Source organism: Ambystoma mexicanum, chromosome 5q (genome assembly GCF_040938575.1).
Source record: "Ambystoma mexicanum isolate Mex_15411 chromosome 5q, UKY_AmexF1_1, whole genome shotgun sequence".
Classification (NCBI taxonomy): domain Eukaryota; kingdom Metazoa; phylum Chordata; class Amphibia; order Caudata; family Ambystomatidae; genus Ambystoma; species Ambystoma mexicanum.
Window position 1 is genome coordinate 1,297,221,508 of NC_090933.1, and position 17,691 is coordinate 1,297,239,198.

General features: G+C 48.3%; 1 protein-coding gene across 4 annotated transcripts in view; it reads right to left on the reverse strand.

Moving 5' to 3' along the window:
* The window catches only part of LOC138498049 (NFX1-type zinc finger-containing protein 1-like), a 1,106,230-nt gene that overhangs the window by 294,997 nt on the left and 793,542 nt on the right, over positions 1–17,691 (reverse strand). For all 4 annotated transcript variants that reach the window (XM_069621891.1, XM_069621892.1, XM_069621893.1 and 1 more), the window contains 2 exons: positions 17,017–17,143; positions 9,380–9,499 (listed from right to left, as the gene is read on the reverse strand). In XM_069621891.1, the coding sequence (XP_069477992.1) occupies positions 9,380–9,499; positions 17,017–17,143 (247 nt within the window). The remainder of the gene's footprint in view (positions 1–9,379; positions 9,500–17,016; positions 17,144–17,691) is intronic.

Consider the following 17,691-nt stretch of genomic DNA (forward strand, 5'->3'; position numbering starts at 1 on the left):
TTTTATATGATAGTGGCGGCCGCCTCTCCCGTGAAGCAAAAACATGGGGGTGGGGGGGGCCCTCCCTCCGGCCTCCTTGGGGTGCCCCTTACCTCCTTTTCGCCGGATCTCCTCCCGTCTCTCTCTGTGGGCCCGCGCAGCCCCACTGCAGGACACTGCCGGGCCGGCTACTCCGTAGCACGCCCGGAACTCAGCTGCTCACCGCACCACCTCCACTTTAGGCGGCCCGCTCCCCGCGCTGTCTTCCACGAGAACTCGAGGGCTCTGCCCCGCCCCTTCTGTGCTCGCCTCGCTCCAGCACTCGCCCGCGTCTCCTCAGTTCTGGGCAGGTCCCTGTCTCCCTCGTCCGGCGCTCCTCCTTCGGTGACAGGCAGACGATGTTTCCCCGCGCCCGTGGACTTCGCTTTGCTGCCTTCCGTAGCTCACCGCCCCCTCGCCTTCCCGCCTGATCGCTTCCACGACGGCCCGCTCACTATGCTGCTAACGCCCCAAAGCACTCAGTGTCCCGCGGGCACCTCCAACGTCGCGTGGCTCCCGCAGCAGCTGGCATGGTGTTTTAGGAGCTCTGGAGGGCTGGCGGGACGCCCAGTCCAGTTCTGAGCCGTGGGAGAGCTGTCGGCACGTCTACTTAGTGCCGGCGGCCATTTTGAAAAATCCATGATTACACTTTTGAGCGATACAGGGGATGGTATACTATACTTGTCGAGTTTTCTGGCCACTTTAATTGGGCATTTAGTGGTGGCTGCTAAGATAACAATAGCCCGTAATTGGAAGAGTCCGGCAGGACCTATACCCCAATAGTGGTGGGTTAAGATATGGGACATTTTAGTGGCTGGAAAGATTAATGCGATATGTGAGGGAAGATATACATAATATGTAGGATTCCCTTTATAGAGTATGCAGAAAAGGTTTCAGCGGTCGTCGCAAAGCCACCTGTTCTTAGGCGATTCTCACTATTGTGATTTTGTTTGAGTGTGTTGAGGGCCCTGTGCTGTGGATTATGTGCGGATGGCCTAGAGAACTTTTAAAGGGTTGGGGATTTGGGGGGAGGGCGGGGTGAGGCTGTAATGTGGACTTTGCTATACGAGTACAATATATATAACTCATGTCCCATGGCATTGTAACATTGCAGCATATATTTTGCATGTGATGCTGTATGCACAGTCTGTTAAATAGAAGTTGTTGAGAAAAAACCCAAAATGAGGGGTTAATCCCACCCACAGAAAGGAGCAGTGCTAACTGCACTATTCTGTGAAGCAAGGATTTCTAACTGCACTCCTTACTTAAGCACCCTCGTCCCCCTGATCAGACTTAATCTGCAATCTCAAATTAGAATAGTATTGCAATAACAGAAACATAAATAAAGTAAATACTTAGCTATGAAGACCTTCCGTCTTCTTGACTGGCCCCAAAACTGAGAATAATTTACTCCTCTGATATGGGATTAAATGAGGTCATGGACTCGCCATGGTAATCTAGCAGCAAAAGTATCAGGTAATATTATCCCCAGCAATAATATTATCAGGGAATGGCCATAGGCGATATTATTGGTGGGGAACATTTTGGGGGTAACTGGGAGCAGGGGTTGCGGGGGTCCCCCACCCCCTTTAAAATAATTTGGGAGGTTGCAGGGGTGTCCCCTGCAGGTTTGATGGGTTAATATTGCTGCAAAAATATGGTGACATTCTTGTATGGCGATATTTTTGCGGGAATATTAACACATGGAACCCAGCAAAGGCGTGAGTCAAGCGTCTTCTGGTCTTTTATTCCTGGTGAACCAGAATAAGTCTTCTAGACTTCTGGGTTTATGGTCCGGGTGATTTGCTGACTTGTCTGGCGAGCCGCCATTTTGAAAACAGGTGGGGCTCTTCTGGTTTTTTCAGAGAGTGATGTGACTCTGGTAAGTGGACCTTCGGTATGTCAGGTAAGTGCGAGAGGTGGGATGGTTCTTGCAGTCTATGGGATTTAACACAGTGCTTCGCTCCATGGCTCCCAGACCCGTGAACCGTTTTCGTGAGCTAGTGTGTGCTTGAGGTCATCTGTGACTCGTGCACATATTTTAAAGCCATGGCAGTTGTTGAAGAATACCTTGCATCCTTAAGATATCCAGTCTTTATAGAATTTGGACGTCAATTCCTCTTTTTACTCAAATGTTATGGCACCAATTACCTCGGCATGAGCAAGTTTACAATGTTCTGCTGGTGAGACCGCTATAGAATATTCTCCTAAAACAGGTAATATGTTGATAAAGAAGATGCTTTTAAACAAGAGTTTCCAATCGGGTCTCAAGGTTTGTTCTTCTCATAAGTTTCTTGCAGGTGCCTGACGCACAATGAAGGTGCAGCAGATAAAATATTTTTAGGGAGAATGGGTAGGGAGATTCACGTGTTTTTTGTTGTGACCTAAGCCCCTCCTGGGCTTGTGTACCGTCATGTGTTATGCACACGTGGCACACACCATGTAATCATCTTAATAAAGAGGCAAGCGGTTTCCTGCATGCCTGTCAGTTACCATCTGACCCGGCTTCTGTATGCATTGCTGCAACACTGCATCAGCGCCATGCCGGGGGCAGAGGGTGGGCCTGCAGTGCTCTGTAAAAGAGTGGGCCGGCAGCCCCAGCCCCCATAACAACTGGCGACAAGGATGGGGTGCGGCGCCCCGCCGATCCCGAACCGTAAGGAGCTCGACCTCCTCCTGCCATTCTGCCAGCATGGCAAAGCTCACTCCCTGCGGGTGGGCACAAAGTCAAAGGTGCAGAGCCTGACCCCTGCTAGGCTGCTGGTCTCCCAGTCCCTGGCCAAGCTAGCTCCTGGAGGAGCTGGAGCAACAAGGAGGGCTAACAAGAACTCCCAGATGTCGGCCTCCCAACGCCCAAAAGGAACCCGCTGGCAAAAGGGAGAGCTATTCCTGGTCGAGATGGTGGCCACAACGAGGAGCGTGTCCTCCACGCTGCCCCCAACATGCAACAAGGATCTGCCGGCCTCGCAGGCACAACAGGGATGCGCTGGTCTCCCCGTGACAGTGCACACGAGGACCGCCATCAGCCCATCGCCAGGGGACAGCCCCGGCGTCGATGGGCTCCACAGATAATTGCCGACTACTGGGAGGAACCTGCATGGCGTTCCCCAACTCTTGGTTGTCCACATGGATGCCACTTTAAATAATCGTCCACACTGGGGGGGGGGCGGCGAAGGAAAGAGGTGCAGCTTCCGCTGCCCTGGTTTGAATATGTCCCTCCTGGGGGAGAGTGAATGGAAGCGGCCACCACAACAGACCATATTATAGACTTCATCAACCCGCACCCCAAGAAACTGAAACCCAAGACCTTGCCCCTACCACCTTCGCTAACACATAGCTCTCGGAAGCTCACTAAAGAACGCATCTTGCCCCTCCACGACTTGCCCTAATCCAAAACCCCCATCTTCCAAATAGCCCAATATCTTGGCAAACCTATATACTGCAAAACTAACCTCAACAGTTGACACATTGCCACTCTAGTTCCCCGCAGAGCTAAACCCATCAGACACGCAAACTCTTGGTTCACCCCAGACCTCCTAGAACTCTGCAATAAAAAACAGCTTGCAGAATCGACCTGGAAAAAACCTATCTGCCTCTCTGAGATTGGAGTACACTAATCATAATAATAATTTAGCATTTATATAGCGCTACGAACCCTCAGGTATCAGAGTGCTGCTTATTATTACCCGCGGTGTGGGGTGCTCGTTTATCGACCTCGGAAGTATGAAAGGCTGAGTTTGGCTGTGCCGGGATTCAAACCTGCGTCAGCCGGCTCTGCACAGATGTCAAAGCGAGCGCTCTACTCGCTGTGCTATCAAACCGGATGTTAAGGCCTCCATGCTCTAAAAACAAGCCATTATTACTGCAAAATTGTCCTCCTTCAACTCTAGAATCGCCAATGCCAAGTCTGATACTAGAGTTATTTACAACCCTCAGTGAACTTGAAACCCCTGCCATACCCCACCCCTCTTTAACTAAGGATGAAGCATGGTGTACAACCATTCAAACTGCTAAGGTTAATAACAGTGACACACTTAATGTAAAAATCTGTGCCAAACAAGCTAGGCTTCCCCCTCTCCGTCTCTCAGCCACTCCCGCTACTCCTAATCTGGCCATCCCCCAGTTCCACTTCAAAGAGGTCAAAGAACCAGAAGTCTTATCGATCCTCAAAAGTCTAAAACCTTCCAGGTATAAAGGGAATATCTGCCCCGCCTCCAACATCAAGGACTGTTCGCAAGTCCTAGCACCATTCATTACCGCTTTCATAAATGCCTCAGTCTCTGCAGGAGTAGTGCCAGCTAGTTTCAAGGAAGCCTGGGTACTTCCCCTTCTAAAAAAAAACCTCTTTAGACCCTGCAGTACCTAACAACTACAGAACTATCACCACAGTCCCCTTCCTTCAGAAAATCCTAGCAAGAGTGGCTGATCTCCAGGTTCAGCATTTCCTAGAAACCAACCACATCCTGGGAATGCGCCAATCAGGTTTCTGCCCAGGTCCCGACACGGAATCAGCATTGCTTGACCTAAAAATACAGCTGGAAGAGATTAGCGACAAAGGAAAGTCTCCTCCTCCTGGACCTGTGAGCTGATTCGATTTGGTAGACCATAAAATCGTGTGTCATCACCTTAACACCTTAGCTAACCTCTCCCCGAAGCCACATCCTGGATTGCTGCCTTCCTAGAGGGAAGAGTCATGACAGTGTTTGCTGGGGTAACTCAAGGCTTGTGCATATCCCCCACGGTCTAAAATATCTATCAGACCCCTCGTTGGCATTCCTGACTCTGTCGGCATTGCATACAGCAACTATGCCAATGACACACAAATTCTCCTACCACTCAATGGCTGCTACGCGGAAGACTCCAACATGCTCAATATCGTTTATTCCACCATTCAGGCATGGATGGCAGCAAATCGCCTCTGCCTGAATAGGGATAAGACAGAGCTCCTGCTAGTAGGGCCCCGTGCGTTACTAAAAAATCACAATGACCAATACTCAGAGTTTTATACCGACAATATCTTGGTACTGGTCTCCTCATCAGTGAAGAAGCTGGGTGTCTACCTCGACGTCACCATCTCACTGTCCCGCCAAGTGAGCGCAATCGCCTCTTTGGCAATCTATGCAACCAAATTACTACATGCATCCAGAACTTTTCTATTCACAGAGAGTTGCCTAACTATTGCTTGTGCAGTCATCAGCTCTAGGCTTCATTACTGCAACGTCCTCTTCACTGGCACTTTGTCCAAAAACCTTCAGAAGCTGCAAGGCATACAAAACAATGCTCTCTGAACAGCCTGCAATATTCCCAAGAGTGAACATATTTCTGAAGCCAGGAGAGCAGCACACTGGCTTCTGATTCGTGAATGCATCATTTTCAAAACCATGTGCATTACCCACAAGTGCCTCTCCAATACTGCCCCCCACCTCTCTGAGAAAGTCTCTATAGTCCATTCTTCCAGGTCAACAAGGACTGCCTATTCCAACCGAAAGTCAAACGCTGGAAAGCTGGAGGCTCTAGCTTGCCCTGTATTGCCTCTAAACAGTGGAATTCCGTCCCTCCCACCCTGAGAGCCGAACCCTCATATTGGGTGTTGCTAAGATTCCTCAAAACCTGGTTGTTTGCCTAGCCGGTTCTTCCTTTCATTGATACCTGTATACGTTCTGCTTACCTACTGTCCTCCTTGTTTTTTTTCTGTATGTTTTTTGCAAGTAACTGGTTTTTGTAACAGTGCCTCGATGCCCCCGGGTTGCTTGTGTGCTCTATAAATGAAATAAATAAATAGGGGGGTGGTGGGGTGAGCCTGAACAGGTGAGGCCCACAACCCCTGTCTGCAGCCTGCCCCTGTCCCCAAATGGGAGCTCACGACTGGGGTGGGCGAGGGAAATCATGAGCCCTACCACTGCGTCCAGCCATCCCCAACAGAGCTGTACCTGCAGCTTGCAACACCATGGAGGGCAGCCAGCAGCCCGTACAAGGGACAAGTACTGTCCCCAGTATCCCCCGTTACCCAGGTGCGGCTTTGCCTGCACGTGGAGGTGTCAGCCCTCCACATTGTGATAATAACCGGTGTATAACATGGACTCGGGAGCAATTAGGGTGTTTTCCGCTGGTCTCGCAAATGTGTGGGTGACCTAATGTGTCAAAGGGGCCCACTCGTGTTGTATTATTTTCCCTGGTATCTGAGTTGAAGTGTCATCCTGCGGGTTCCTGGATCCTTAATATGGACTCAGTAAACGTGCATGTCAGAGTTGCACCAACTCCGCTGGACTAATATGGTTCCCCATGGACTGAATGTGTGATATTGCAAGTTTGGATGGATGCCATTTTGCTTTATTGTCATTGATGTATTGTTGTTTTAATGTATACCCCTGTCATGGGATGTTGTGACCCAAGCCCCTCGAGGACTCGTGCACCGGCATCTGTTATGCGCACGTGGCGCACACCATGTGATCGTCTTAATAAAGAGGTCAGCGGCTTCCTGCTCGCCAGTCATTTACCATCTGACCCGGCCTATGTGTGCATTACTGCAGCGCTGCGCCAGCGCCATGCCGGGGGAAGAGGGCCTGTCTGCAGGGTCCTGTACAAGAGTGGCCCGGCACCCCCGGCCCGCATAACCATTTTAAGCTAGGGCACCTTCAGGTGAATACGCCGATGGGTGCTTGGGAAAATGTCCAATACCAGGATAGAGTAACTTATGTGGCTCTAGGGTTCAAAATGTTGATCAAGTGCTTTTCTTCTACAAGATACTCTTGGAATTGAGGAAAATGTTTTAAAGCCTTATTGGTCAAGACTCCATATGTTTTTACTGAACATATTTGACGTGTTTTTACTGTATATTGTTTAAAATTATTTTTCATTGCAAATGCGGGGGGTCACCCACACTTCTACCCGCCACCCCCAATGCTCTCCCCATCCCATATTGCCTTATCCAAACCTATCCCCTGTTGCACGAAAAGTGCAGCAAAAAATGTGTGGTAATAAAATCAGAGGTAAAACCTCTACGGTAAAAACATTGGAGAAATGTATAAAGCCTATGAAGTCAGAACGCTGTTCAGCTCCAGATAATTTAATGTGTTTTTACATCCAGGAATGATTTTTAAAGGTTTTGAGGTATTTCATGTCATGGCTGAATACTCTGGGCCAGATTCTCAAAAACAAGCACAAAGTAAACAATTGTAGAGGATGCACATGTTTTATTTGGGTTTGTTTTTGAAATGTAGAGATCACTTTAGGTGATCTGGGGCTGGACAGTAGCACAAAAGATCAGCTGTCCAGCCCCTTTGCTTACATCAGTTTTGGAAGCATTGTCCAGACGCGATCTGACATCTATGAAAGGCATCCATCACCACGTGGTTGCTGGGGGCGCATTGCACTGAGACGGGCCCTGTAAACAAATTACATCTAAGTTTGATTGAAGGAAAGCCTTCAGAGGGGGCAATTTTGTGTGCCGCCAGAGAATCTTAGGATTGTTTTGGTTGAGTTGGCGCATCAAGGGCATTCTGGTGAATAAAAAGGAAATTGAAATTATTGGTGGCCTGGAATGGATAAGATGGCTGAAAGGTGTGTAAAAAACTGCATGTCATGTCAGTCAAGCGACAAGTGCAAAGTGGTACGGGAGACACCCATGGTTCCTAACACTCTTCCAGATCAACAGTGGGTAAAGTTGGCAGTGGATATTATGGGCCCCATTGCAGGTTTAGGTGATGGGTTCAAATTTTTGTTTGTATTGGTGGATTTCCATTCCAAATGGGTGGAATGGGAAGCAGTTAGAGAAGTGACTACTAAAGATTTGATTTTGTTTTTGGAGAGAATTTTTCTCATGAAGAAGTTCCTACTGAGTTGGTATCTGATAAGAGTGCAATTTGTGTCAGAGGTGATGAGGAAATTCTTGGTTAGCTACGGCATTGTACATACCAGGACGGCATTATACCATCCTACAGCCAACGGGTTGGTAGAAAGAGTAAATTGATATTTGAAAGGGGGAATCCAAATGGCAATGCGCATGGGCCAACCATGGAGAGAAGTACTTAACCATGTGACCTGGAGTTATGCGACTACGCCACACTCAATGACGGGAGTTTCTCCTTTTGTTTCTCTCAAAGGAAGAGAACCTGGGACAAAGCTTTACCCAGGGTGGTTAGGCATGGTGGAATCTGTTGTGGTGGACAGGAAGGAGATTATGATACTGGTCAGACAAGGACAGGAAAGTAATAAGGAACAGTTTGATAGAAGAGAAGGTGTGAAGGTGCGAGACTGGAGTATAGGGGAATCTGTGTATATCAAGAATCCCAGATCCATAAACAAGTGTGTTGAAAGTAGATTTCTTGGTCGCAAGAAAATTGCTACTGTAAGGAATGGTGTAGTCATTCTTGAGGGTGGTGAGGTATGGTCAAAGGGTAGGTTAGCCAGGGCCACCGAGGTGCAAGGGAGTAAGGGGGAAAACCAACAAACGGGAGGTGGAGTTGTGAATGAGGATGATGTGCAGAGAAATGTGGAAGTGGAAGCTGGTACAAGTGACACAGGGGTTACTCAGAGAAGGAGAGTTACCAAAGAACCCGCTTGGTTGGGAGATTATATACGTTAGTTGTATTACTTTGAAATTCATTGTATTTTGTTGTGTTATTGTTAATTAGTTGCTTTCATTTTCAATAATATTTATTTTGTTTTTTTTCCTTGAGGGCAGAGATATGTAAAGATGTGCTTGGAATGTTGGTCCTGTTCTCTGTCCCGCAAGCCCTGTTATTGGAAAGCAGGGGTCGCGATACAGAGACAGCGACCGTTGAGGAGATGAGAAGTTGCGTTGGGCTCTGGGCGGGCCTCTATGATTAAAACCTTTAAACTTACCATCGTCTCCACTTAAGTCATTTCAGACCTCCATAAAGCCCATGACATTCATGTATCACATAACACCTAATTTCGTTCCTGTTACATATGTATAACCACCAGAGGCCTTTGGTATCCTGTCCTAGTATTAAATCAGCTCACCTAAGGTAAGACCTTAATAGATGTCCCTCTTACAAACAGTAAGATTCACTTAGTCTCACTAGACCAGTATGGAGAATCTCATCCATAAATCTAATCAGGGCGATGGTTTGGCTCACACTTTCACCACTTGTGAGTTTAATTGTTTATTTTAATTTCTTTTTTTTAATGTATTGATTCTTTTTTCTTTTCACTGTTCTATTTAATATGTCATATGGTTCAGTTGAGCACTTTTAGCAGGTACATCAATAAAGCAAAGCATATATAAGCATAGAGTAATGATAGACACAATGCTGGTGTCCTATACGCACGTCGAGCAATAAGGTTTTACTGTACAGGCCTAGAGAGGGAAACAATGGAATAAAGAGAAACTTGGCACCTGTACAGACGCCATCGATCTTTTGGTTTAAGCAACCAGAGCTGGTGAGCCGGTGGAACTTCATCTTGGCTCATGATGTCTTCTTCTTTCAGACTGGAAAGGATTCTGGCATCATACTCACTAAAAGAAAATGGACATACATGATGCAAAGATGACAAGTCAGACAATGCAGAGAATTCCCATTTGTTGCAGCTTGTGATTACCCCCTACACTGGCCTGGAAACAGCCATTCTGAGCAATGATAGTGTGCCAAATGCTTGCTGCAGTATGGTAAAGTGATTGTCTTTGGGCCATCAACTTTATGGTTTACATGTGTGATGTTGGCTCTTTTATTATGTTATGTTGGTTTGAATGGCACCTATAAAAAGCCACACGCAGCAGATTGGCTGCCTCCAATCTCCTTGGAAAAACAAGCCTTTTTTCTAGTTCATACAAAAGAACAGGAAATAAAGGGAGATTGTGTAACAATGACATTGTAGTGGTAAATACGGCAGATCTGTTATACAAATGTAGAGATTTTAATTATATTATGGATCAAAACCATATAATTCGATGGTGCTACCAAGGTGGAAAATATTGGACCTTTATGGCTTAACTTCATAACTCAAAGTAAGAGGGGTCATGAAGCCATATTTTGTGACCCCATGGGCTGCTTGCCTGGAACCAATCAGCATACATATTGGCAGTATTCAAGCTGTATGCATGTCCCATAATCCAATCACCTATTCCAATGTAGGTCCTTAAAGGGCTTGTTTGAATGGGGTCCTTGTAATTCTAAAGAACCCATGGCGAGAAAATTCGGAGGTGTGCACCAACTTATTTATTGTTTTCCTGTTCAATACTTTCTCACTTGTATTTAGTGCACTCCCAGAAAACCCGCTGGCACTGTGTGAAGAGGTGCCGGCAGCGGCCTTGGGAAAAGCCACCAACTCGCACACATCGGTCGAACTCGGCGATCCTGACGGGAGCGGAGCCGGCCCCGCCGAACGCTACGGCGGGGTTAGCTACTCACCTTACTGGAGTCGCCGACCCGGACTGGGAAGGGGGCGGGAACCTTATCAGGATGCAGGCCGCGGCCCGCGGCCGAGGAGGAGTAAGAACCCCGACATCAGAGGCCACCCCTATGTACCCAAGTCCCGGCGCCGCATGGATGCCGCCGACGGAAACACTTCAGGAACAGTCCCCATGCTACAGGGGCAGGCAAAACTGACGGCAGGGAAACCGGGTTTTAAGGGAGGCGGGGCCAAACCTTCCCAAACAATAACAGACGAGCTAGGCAAGACGTCTGCTCATTGGTGGGGATTTGAACCCAGAGAAGTACATAAAGGCCCGCCTTTTCTAAACAAGGCTGTCTGTTATTTTCACAGGACACCGAGGAGCACGCAGGCAACCCCGAGTGGTGGGCCTACCCAGATAACCCGAGTTAGAGGACCACAGCCTTATCCCAAGGGCAATTGGGGAAGGAAAAACCCCACGGTGAAGCAACCGCCAGAACTTTCAGTTTATTATTGATGTACCACACCTCAGTTATTGACTCTTTCCGGATCAACCATACAGCAATAATAAAGATTATTGCAACACGAGTTTTGTCTCCTGTCTATCATTCTCACAACTGGCGACGAAGGTGGGATATACGGCGGCGCGATGGAGGCATTGATCAAAACGCTGTCGGAAGGACAGCAGCAACTGCAGCAGTTGGTTCAGATACAAAACCAACAAGCAGCTGCCGACCGCCAAGCCTTCCAGCAGTCGTTGCAGGTACAAAGCACGGTGCAAACTACTGCACAGGACAAGCATCATGACACAATATCGAAGCTAACCGAGATGGTGGCTAGCTCTAGGACACAACCAATGGTCCCATCCGCATTACTACAAAAGTACAAAGACGGCGAGGACCCTGCCTTCTTTTTTACAAGTTTCGAAAGAATAGCCAGGAACGCACAGTGGCCCCCCGAACGATGGGGACAATATGTCGCCCCCTTGTTGTCCGGCGTCATGCAAGGAGCCTACCAGGCGGCAAACCCCACCGGGAATACTCCCTATGGTGAAATAAAGGCGGCTGTACTGGATCGCCTTGGCCTTGATGAAGAGGCCTATCGTATTCAACTAAGGGACACCAAGTTACGACCTGGGGAAAATCCACGGCAGTTGTATTATCGAATAAAAGACCTGGCGGAAAAATGGCTGTCAACTCCGACGGTCGTAACTCAACCGATACTTGAAAAGATTATCCTCGAGCAGTTCGTAGAAGCCCTGCCAGGACAAATGCAGAGGTGGGTGAGGCAACATCACAGACCCTCCCTAACTGAAGCGGTGGATATTGCCTCGGCGTATCAAAAGGCTGGGTACCACAGGTTTCCACCCACAGGGATAACAGCCCGCATAGCAGTACCAACGACTGATGCCCCACTGACCAAAGGGGTCAGACCACAACAGTTGAGATGGAGACAACCCGAGGAGGCGGTTCGGAGGCCAGACGAGAAGAGGTCTGGAATTGAAGACAAGTCCGCTGGGACCAGTCCAGGATATCGGCTACCTCAGTGCTTTGAGTGCAACGAATGGGGCCACATAGCCCGGTTCTGTCCCAGGAAAAGATCCACTGAACCAATGGATATCGGGTACCTGCACGCACTACAAGAAGAAAGCGTACCCGGTCCTTACATCGTGGACATACGAGTTGACGGCAGACCCACACGTGGTCTACTTGACAGCGGCAGCCGGCAAACCGCCATATCACCTACTGTAAGTAGCAAACCCAACTTACTTAACGTGTCCGTACCTATTAAATGTATTCATGGAGATATAAAACTTTATCCGATGAAAAATGTGGCTATCGAAATAAATGGGGAGTTGTCACCCGTGAGGGCTGCCGTCCTACTTTCTCTGCCTGCCCCGGTAGTCATAGGGACTGATTTACCTAACTTTGACCAGGCACTGATGACGAAGGAGGGGAGAAGGGAAGTAGGTCCCGAGCCAGAACCCGGGAGGGGCATGTCTGGTCCAAGAACCCTCATCAATAGAAAGAGACGAAGCCGTATGGACTGGTGTCAGGCTTGTTATACGACTAGAGCCATCGACTGGAGACTAGAGGATAATGAAGATAGCATTAGGACCGAAACCCTAACGGACAACACCCTCAAGGTAGCCCGAGAGAGGGCTACACAGGAAGGGGATCCAGATCTTTCCAGGGGACCAGGATTTGTGCTTCATCAAGGTCTACTGTACCGAAGATACAAGGCAGATGATGGGACTGTTAAGGAACAGTTAGTCTTACCCAGAAAGCAACGCCCCATAGTACTGCAATTAGCCCACAACCATCCTTGTGGAGGCCACATGGCTTCGCTGAAAACACAGCAAAATATACTCAAACGGTTTTATTGGCCGGGAATTTATGGCGAGGTGGCTCAGTTTTGCAAAAGATGCCCTACCTGTCAACTAACGAGCGGAGTAAAACCAGCTAAAGCTCCTCTACAAAAGATGCCCCTTATTACAGTACCATTCCAGAGGATCGGCATGGATATTGTCGGTCCATTGGAACCAGCCAGTCGAGGGTATAAATACATGCTGGTCGTAGTCGACTACGCTACACGTTATCCTGAAGCATTTCCCCTTAAAGGGACGTCAGCCAGACAACTATGTGATCAACTCATACCCTTTTTTGCCCGAGTTGGCTTACCCTCAGAAATCATCACTGACCAAGGGACGAATTTCATGTCGGCTTTACTACGACAAGTGTGTGAACGCCTACACATCAAGCAGCTAAGAACATCCGTGTATCATCCCCAAACCGACGGCTTAGTCGAAAGATATAACAAAACGATAAAGAAAATGTTGAAAAGGGTGACAGGACCAGGTGCCCAGAACTGGGATAGGGCGATACCTCTTGTTCTGATGGTCCTTCGAGACACACCCCAATCCTCCACGGGGTTTTCCCCCTTTGAACTCCTGTTCGGGAGACAACCCCGAACAATCCTAGACCTGGTTAAGGAAGAATGGGAAGCCTCCGAAGAAACGACCCTAACCGAATATACCGAGGACCTGAAGGAACATTTAAGCGCACTGCGTGCTTTGGCGGAAGCCAACCTTTCACATGCCCAGAACATACAAGAGAAAAACTATAATAAAGGGAGCAGAATGAGAAGGTTCAGCCCAGGAGACCAGGTACTCGTACTCTTACCTACCAGCGCCAACAAACTACTGGCCAGATGGAAGGGCCCGTACAAGGTCACGGATGTTCTCAGTCCTGTGACCTATAGGGTGCACCAACCTGACCGAACCAACCCGGATCAAATATACCACATTAACTTGTTGAAGGAGTGGAATGAACCCCTGGTATCAGCACTAGGAACCATCGGAGACATAGAAACGTTGGAAACCGTGAACCCGGACCCCGGTTCGCTGGACCACGTACAGTGGGGGAACGCCCTATCGCCACCCATGAGAACGGAGCTGATGCATAGGCTACTACCCTACAGAGAATCCTTCTCCACCTTACCAGGGAGGACCAAATTACTTGAGCATGAGATAAAAACAGAGTCCGGACAAGTAGCACGGCTCAGACCCTACCGGATACCCGAAGCCCGGAGACAAATCATAAACACGGAGGTAGATGAAATGTTGCAACTAGACATCATTGAGCCTTCAGTCAGCGCTTGGTCGTCGCCCATCGTTCTGGTCCCTAAACCTGATGGCTCAATCCGCTTCTGCATGGACTACAGGCAGCTGAACAGCGTGTCTAGTTACGAAGCATACCCAATGCCACGGATGGACGAGTTGTTAGAGGGACTCGGGGCTGCCCGGTATCTGAGTACGCTAGACCTAACAAAGGGATACTGGCAGATCCCTTTGCGACCCCAGGATAAAGAAAAAACCGCCTTTTCCACACCAAGGGGACTGTATCAGTTTAAGGTTCTTCCTTTTGGCCTACATGGGGCACCAGCCACCTTCCAAAGACTTATGGACATCATCCTAAGACCGCATGAGGGATATGCAGCGGCCTACCTTGACGATATCATCGTATACAGCAAAACCTGGGAGGATCATCTGAACCATTTGGAAACGGTGGTAGCCGACCTACATGTAGCAGGCCTTCACATCAATCCCAGTAAGACCACGATGGGAACTCACGAAACAAAGTACCTCGGCCACGTGGTGGGGGGTGGAATGCTGAAACCACAGATGTCCAAAACTGAGGCCATTCATCGCATCCCAACACCTGTGAACAGGAAACAAATCCAGGCTTTTCTGGGGCTCGTTGGTTACTATAGGAGGTTTATTCCCGATTTTTCTTCCATAGCCGCGCCACTCACCGATGCGCTAAGACTCAAAGGGAACCCAAACCTGACCAATAACAAAGCCGCCCTAAGGGCCATAGATCTTCTAAAGGAAAGAATCACATCTGATCCAGTATTATGTTGTCCCGACTTTCAGAAGCAGTTCTTCCTCCAGACTGATGCCTTGGACCACGGCTTGGGCGCCGTCCTGTCTCAGGAACAAGAATCGGAACTGCGGCCCATTTGCTTCATCAGCCGAAAGTTGCTACCGCATGAGTCGGCGTACTCCACGATTGAGAAAGAATGCCTGGCCATAAAATGGGCGATTGAATCCCTCAAGTACTATCTGGTTGGTCGTCGGTTCACGTTGTTCTCGGACCATGCACCTCTACAATGGCTTGCCCGACACAAGGATACCAACCAGAGGGTTCTTCGCTGGTTCCTCTCCCTACAACCCTTTGACTTTCTGACTCTGCATAGGCCAGGCAGATTTCAGCTGGTGGCGGACTACCTGTCCAGGTGCTCTCACTGGCCCGATCGGCCAGATCCCGGGGTGAGTATGTGTGAAGAGGTGCCGGCAGCGGCCTTGGGAAAAGCCACCAACTCGCACACATCGGTCGAACTCGGCGATCCTGACGGGAGCGGAGCCGGCCCCGCCGAACGCTACGGCGGGGTTAGCTACTCACCTTACTGGAGTCGCCGACCCAGACTGGAAAGGGGGCGGGAACCTTGTCAGGATGCAGGCCGCGGCCCGCGGCCGAGGAGGAGTAAGAACCCCGACATCAGAGGCCACCCCTATGTACCCAAGTCCCGGCGCCGCATGGATGCCGCCGACGGAAACACTTCAGGAACAGTCCCCATGCTACAGGGGCAGGCAAAACTGACGGCAGGGAAACCCGGTTTTAAGGGAGGCGGGGCCAAACCTTCCCAACCAATAACAGACGAGCTAGGCAAGACGTCTGCTCATTGGTGGGGATTTGAACCCAGAGAAGTACATAAAGGCCCGCCTTTTCTAAACAAGGCTGTCTGTTATTTTCACAGGACACCGAGGAGCACGCAGGCAACCCCGAGTGGTGGGCCTACCCAGATAACCCGAGTTAGAGGACCACAGCCTTATCCCAAGGGCAATTGGGGAAGGAAAAACCCCACGGTGAAGCAACCGCCAGAACTTTCAGTTTATTATTGATGTACCACACCTCAGTTATTGACTCTTTCCGGATCAACCATACGGCAATAATAAAGATTATTGCAACACGAGTTTTGTCTCCTGTCTATCATTCTCACACACTGTAAGGGGTACCGATAATTAACAAAAACACCTAAGATAACCTCCTCCAAGGTACTCGATGCACAGTAGTAGATATAAAAACGACATCACATTCAGCGCAATTTCTATATATATAATGATCAGATTCCAAGTCTGAATACATTTCATTTGTGCAGTTTTAGTTTAATATAGCCACATGTCTTCATTAAACGGTTCCATGTCGTTTTGCCGACAGGAATTCCTTCAAAGTAATATACTTCGAATGAATGACACTGAAAAAACAAATTGAATTTTTTAAATTTGAATTGAGGGATTCCCCCAAATCCCTCCTTTCCCTATACTAGTTCCCTTAACCCGAGCCCCACCCCACCCCTTTTAACCCTTTAACCCCACCCCTATTTAATTCAATGAGTTTTGTCAGCAGAATTCCTTCCAAGTAAATTACTTGGAAGGAATTCCTGGTGGCAAAACAACAGGATACGCATTAAAACACAACAAAGGCAGATATGATGTTGCCAATTCATTTCGGACTCAACATGTCCGTCCTAATGGCAAAATCTGGCTTGTCTGTCTGTCATGTGATGTAGTTTGTACTAGCAAGTAGTAGGGTGCACACAGTACCTAAGAGGAGGTTATCTTAAGCTTTTTTGTTAGTTCTTAAAATCCCACCAGACTTCAACAAACACAGGGAACTGTGGAAAGCTTTTGGTTGACAATTGTTAGTGATACAGGGTTAGGTGAAGGGATAAAGGTTGCCCTTTCCACTGTTTAGGAACAGGGCTAAAAGGACCATCCTTCTTAGGCTCTAAACAAGTCTACCCCCTAAAATGTGATCCACCTACACTACCTACTAAATTTTTGCAAAAAAGCATCTGGGTCAATTTAAGGGATTCATTTTAGTTATTACAGAAAACATTAACTACTGAAATGTTATCTATGAATCATGCAGTGAGATTTAAAATACGCAAATAGATTCACCTGCAGCAAAGTCTCTTGCCTAAATGTCCCTCTGGCCAAGCTTCTTCAGATGCCTCCAATGAACAGCCACAAACACTAGGGGGCGATAAGGAAGGCAAGGAACACTGCTTCACATTTACCTGGGGTTTGCTGGAACAATGTAGGCAAACTTAGATTCCACCCACTGCACTTGGCACTCTTCACCGCCTTCGTAGTCATAATCGTCCAGGTAACGCTCATCAGCTTCCTGCTGGACATCAGCACCGCCTTGAGTTGAGAAAGAGGAAATAGGAAGTTGGGAGCTGTGGAAACATTGTCTCTGATCGACTAACGACTATTATCAATTTTCATATTGTTAAGATTGATTTTCAGAACCAGCCCTGAGGGGGGCTGTGGGGGGGTTCTGAGAGGCCATCCTACTTAGAGAACAGCTTTACTGACATTTAGGTCTAGCCAAAGTCAATCAGGGTAGGTGGAAGAGCAATAAGGCTTAGAATTCAAGAGCTATTGTGGTGGTGTAGTGGTACAGCAACACACAAACACAGAGCAGGGAAATTAAATACAATTAGACAGATTGTAAGAAAAAAAATACTGTATTATTTATTAGGCCTTAACCCACTCTAAGCATGCAAAATCACAGGTATGGGGGGGCGTGGCATGGAGCGCCAACAATGTGGCTGCTCCTCTAATGGCCTCTGTGTGAAGTCCGCTTTATACCCTGCTAAACTGCAGTTCCTGCTTTCCTTTTGATGAAAGAAATTAAGTTTTCGAATCCGGCGCCGAGGGATCCAAAATGTCGGGCGGCCATCGCAACC